Source organism: Austrofundulus limnaeus, unplaced genomic scaffold, assembly GCF_001266775.1.
Source record: "Austrofundulus limnaeus strain Quisiro unplaced genomic scaffold, Austrofundulus_limnaeus-1.0 Scaffold1405, whole genome shotgun sequence".
Classification (NCBI taxonomy): Eukaryota; Metazoa; Chordata; class Actinopteri; order Cyprinodontiformes; family Rivulidae; genus Austrofundulus; species Austrofundulus limnaeus.
Window position 1 is genome coordinate 52,436 of NW_013953807.1, and position 4,891 is coordinate 57,326.

At 40.7% G+C, this 4,891-nt stretch overlaps 1 protein-coding gene across 1 annotated transcript in view; it reads right to left on the reverse strand.

Moving 5' to 3' along the window:
• LOC106535282 (NACHT, LRR and PYD domains-containing protein 12) overlaps nucleotides 1-4,518 on the reverse strand; it is a gene marked incomplete at its 3' end in the record, with an annotated part of 51,071 nt that extends 46,553 nt beyond the window's left edge. Inside the window, 2 exon segments of the mRNA XM_014032256.1 lie at nucleotides 2,150-2,326; nucleotides 4,380-4,518. Coding sequence (XP_013887710.1) covers nucleotides 2,150-2,326; nucleotides 4,380-4,447 — 245 coding nt within the window. The 5' untranslated portion in view covers nucleotides 4,448-4,518.
• Nucleotides 4,519-4,891: the final 373 nt, after the last annotated feature.

Genomic DNA, 4,891 nt, shown 5'->3' on the forward strand with positions numbered 1-4,891 from the left:
AAATATATTCACAAATTATCTATTTCAGAATTCTAACGTTTAAAATACCCCTACAGGTGGCAGCCAAAAGAAAGGTGTCTTGTTACTTGTTGCAAATATATCAAGGATTAGTCAATCCAGGATAACACAAAAAAAACAGCTTAATCCTATTTCCTAGTTTGGTGAACTTTTAATGATCTATGTAGGGRTTACCTCGACCTCAGTCCTCTGATGGGCCTTTAAAGGGACAAATACACTCAGAACTGAATTTAGGCCACGTCAGGTTGCCTTAACTTTTCAAAGAGACATTCTCTTCTTATTAATCAGATGATAGACAGAAGAATCTTTGTCTAATTTGATTTATTGTTCTATTAACTGAAATTTATTACGCATTTTGATAATTTTGTTTATCAAAGTTACAGGAGGAAGGAGGACAGATCTATTTTCTCCCTCAGTATGATTTCAGCTATGTATGGATTTTCTGTGCAAAAATTTTATTTAACTAAAAAATCTTTATGGTTTAAAGTTGATGAAACATCAATGTTTTACTTGTCTGAATCATATTTGCAGATGTTTTGAATTTGAAGTGTAGTGTCCTAAAAGTGGGGTTTTGTCTCAGGAATGTACACAAGTGTAGTCCATCAGCCATCCAGCTTCAGAGTTCCACACACATCACCATATTAGGACAACGCTTGAGGTACACCGTGACAAGATTTATGTACATCTGTCTAGGATGTTTAAAGAACCCTGTACACCCCCACTCTGGGCCTTCTTTCTCCATCTTTCTAACTTGGTGAAATCATTTGGTTGGAGGCCACAATTTGGTTTTAGGCTGTATCTCCTTGAACTGCTAAAATAAAGGTGCTTGCTGTTCAAACCAGCCTGTTTCCAGAGTCATCTTTATCCGGGCAATAGCAGTTCCACTTCAACAAGAAGACGTGGTTTTTTTCTACACTTCAGAAGCAATTCAGTTTTCATTTCAGTTATGTTTTAAAGAAGTTCTCATCAGATGATAATTAAATGGGTCACAAAATGTTTTGTTTCTGAACTACACAGAAGTAAAAATCTTGCTTAGTTTCAGGAGGTGACGGCAAATCTCTGAAACTAACATTTTCCTTGATATCACTTTTCTAATCTCACCTCCGGAGGGCGGAACTTAGATCCTCTAAGCTCTTTAGAAACTAACAGTTTCCGCCCGGACGGCAGAAAGTGACGGACCGCCCGTCTGTGAAGACGTCCAGTCTTCTCTCGCAGCTATATTCTCGAACGGGGAATCAAGAGCTGAAACTGTGTTGGTTTTAGCCCTTCATGCCAACAGGGAAAACCGCACAGCTGGATCCGACCAACGCCCGGTCGATCCACTTAGAAAACTTTCCTGCCGGAAGTCTTATTTCGAAATCCAGGTTCAGTTTGTTTTCGCCTTTTTTCTACGGCTTGACGTGGACGCAAGCGAGTAGACCTACATGCCTTCAGGATCCCCTGTTTTGACGGTCCTAAAATGGATTTTCTAAACAGAACCCCAAAATACCTGGACAGGTGACAGAACTCATCTTCAAGGGTAAAAGCTGGCATGTGTTGTGAACTTTGCTGTCTGACCGACGCAAAGTAGAAAACACCTTGCCTTTCTCTGGTTAAACCCATAATATTTAGGATAAACGTTAGGAAAAGCTAACACCTTATTTTCCTCCCTTTTTCTTAAAGCCTTCCTTGCCAACTCTAAGTTATTTGCCTCAAATGTCTGGTATTTGAACATCTAAAACTTGACGTTTGTGTTGTATTTAAGTGTGGTTAACAATTAAGAAGCTGAAGCGCTTTTTTTTGGTCCCTAAAAATTTTATGGGAAATTAATTGCTCACAATTAAGTGTATTTTAGTGATTTTGTATGATTTGAAAAATAAACGGTCGCAGTTATTTATGGATCTAATCAAAATTCACTGACAGAGTCACTTTGTGTGTCCATTCATTTTTGCACGGGAGTAATAGTTTACTGAAAATAAAAGAGATCCCTTGCTAAAATATATTCCTTATAACCTTGTTATAAGAGTGTAAGACTGAACCCTTACATCTGTCATGATGAGAAAACTCAACAATGAAAACACAGAGCTGAAGGTGAAAACTGATGTTTAGTTGGACAAGCATAGAAAACCTCCAACAGCTGCTGTGAACTGACCTCAGAACCTCCAGTCTACAGTTTGGACTCTCCAGTCCAGAACACAGAAGCTCCACTGCAGMGGTAGACAGGTCGGTCCCACTCAGGTCCAGATGTTTTAGATGGGAGGGGTTGGACATCAGAGCTGAGACCACAACTTCACAGTGAGTGTCTGAGGGTCCAGCAATAGCAGCAGCTCTGATGATAGAAAAATAAATCAGTTGTAATGAAATCAGCTGATCCGTCTGACAAACAGTGATGTCATCATCTGAGTAAACAGTGATGTCATCATCTGAGTGAACAGTGATGTAATCATCTTATGAGTGAACAGTGATGTAATCATCTTATGAGTAAACAGTAAGGTCATCATCTGATGAATAAACAGTGATGTCATCATCTGATGAACATCTGTTCTTCATATCCTCTGACTGTGTGAYTCAGTGAATCTCTGCAGACTTTTAATTTTTCTTCAAGCTGCAGATGAAGGAGGGAACATGGTGTTACATTTCTGCTTCCATCAGGTCCAGTCTGTCAGTGGATGTGATCCAGACTCACAATAAAGACATCTGCTTTCCAAAAACACTTGGAGCTTTTGGGGGGATCAGAACATTTAAGCAGGTTCTGGTGGTGGTCTGGTTCAGCTGCAGGAAGTCATGGACTAATGGTTCAGAGTCATGGAGTCACCAAATGAAGTTTAGAGGAAGATTAAACTATTACAACCTYAGAAACTCCCAGCTCCTCTGCTTCACTCTGAAATCAGACAAATATTTGACTATTTGACTCCATTTTCTCAACCATCTGAGGCCAAAATCCACCAGGTAACATTTGTTCAGGAGCTTTGAGATGTTGAAGCGAACAGAAATCTGTTCTGTCAGGTTTTAGCAGATGCTAACTCAGTTAGCATAACTTGCTGTTTCTCTCCTGAGTTCTGACTGCTGTCTGCTGCAGGTCAGACTCTGGATCCTCACAAGGACTTCATCCAACCTGACTGCAGACAGTCTGAACATGTTTGGAAGAGAAAATGAAAACAGAAATCAGTGGAACTAGTGTGAGAATAGATTCAGATTAAACAGTAGGGGGCAGTAAATGTCAGAAATCAGAAAAACGGATCCATGCATTTATCACATCTAGGATGGACTACTGTAATTCCTTATTTTCTGGGTCCCTATGGAGGCCCTTCAGSCATGTCACATTGGGAGAAGACCTTGAGGAAGACCCAGGACACTCTGGAGAAACTAGGTCTCTCAGCTGGCCTGGAAGTCCTCCCAGAAGGGCTGGAAGAGGAGGCTGAGAAAAGAGGTCTGGACTTCCCTGCTCAAGCTGCTGAACCCTGTGATCTGACTTCAGATAAAGTGAAAGATAACGGATGGATGTGCTTTTTGGCCAATTCAACCACACTACATGTGACGTAGCCCCAGCTGCCCAGCCTTCATCCAACTGAATGGTTATAGCTTCTTCAAAGCCCAACCTAAATAGCCAATCTGACCAAACACATCTTTAACAAACTCCTCCCACACAACAAGAAACTCCCACTTAGTGACTGCAGRGACCYCCTTCTCTGTGTTTACAGTAATTATGTTATTAAACAAGTAAAGTTGTAAAGTGCTGCACCTGTAGATCTGTTCCCTGCTTCACTTTATTCATTTACAATAAAATATGTAATTTATTTACAGGAAGTGGTGTCTAACATTACTGCATCAGAGGTGGTGGTCCGTCTCTTTCCTCCCACCTTCATGTCTGACTGTTTAACCTCTTCATTACCTGTGCAGGTGAGCTGTGCTCTGACAGCAGCAGCTTCACACACAGTCACTCCTCTTTGTTCACAACACAAATACCAGAGGACAGAGAGACACCTGTTTGTCCTCCACATGGATTTAGGAGTGTCTCTGACTCACATTCTATAAAATTAAACCTTTTCCTACATCTGAGCTTCGTTTTAGATGTTAGATTACATCATCAYACAGAGAAGAATCATACATGCAGGACTGATTTACATATTTAAATGAAGAAGTTTCTGACCTGAGCTCAGCTCTGTTTGTTTAGGTGTTTGAAGGAAAGAAGCACAGAAACATGTCAAACTCAATACTTCTGTGTGTACTCGTGTTTCACATTTTGTCACTACAACAGCTTTTAGTATCAATCTGGACTCTTTGATTCATGAGGCTCCTGGACTGAAGTTTTAGTTTGATTCAACATTTTAGTGTGTAAAATATGAGGAAACAGCTTTATAATTTAAAAACTGTTTTCTTACATTTTGTCTGTAGGGTCAGGTTCACTGTTGAAGTCTGGAGGTTTTGCAGTGGACCAGTCACTCTTCATGGACAGACAGCTGGATCTTGGAGGTTCTGCAGGTCCTGGGGGTCCTGCTTTCTGTCTGAGGTTCTGACCTCTGAAACACAAACATGTTCTTCAGAGTCCAGTCCAGCTTCTTGTGTTGGACAGCAGAGTTGATCCAAAACATCAGAACAGAGGCCTATTGTACAAAAGTCCGATTAATAAATYCAGGATCTGAGCTGTAAGCTGAGGTTGAACTAGCCTTCAACTTGTAAACAGCTGTAATCTGTTGCTCTAACACCAAGCCACGCTCAATTACGGTGGTTCATTCAAGTCAGGTGTAAATAATCTGGGATTAATGCACATTCATGGTTTGTTTACTAGACCCACTGGGTGGATCACAGATTTCCTGATCAGGCATGAGCAGTAAGACACATGAGTCTCACTTCTTCCAGCAGTGTAAGGGTTAATTATGGTTCATATGAAGAG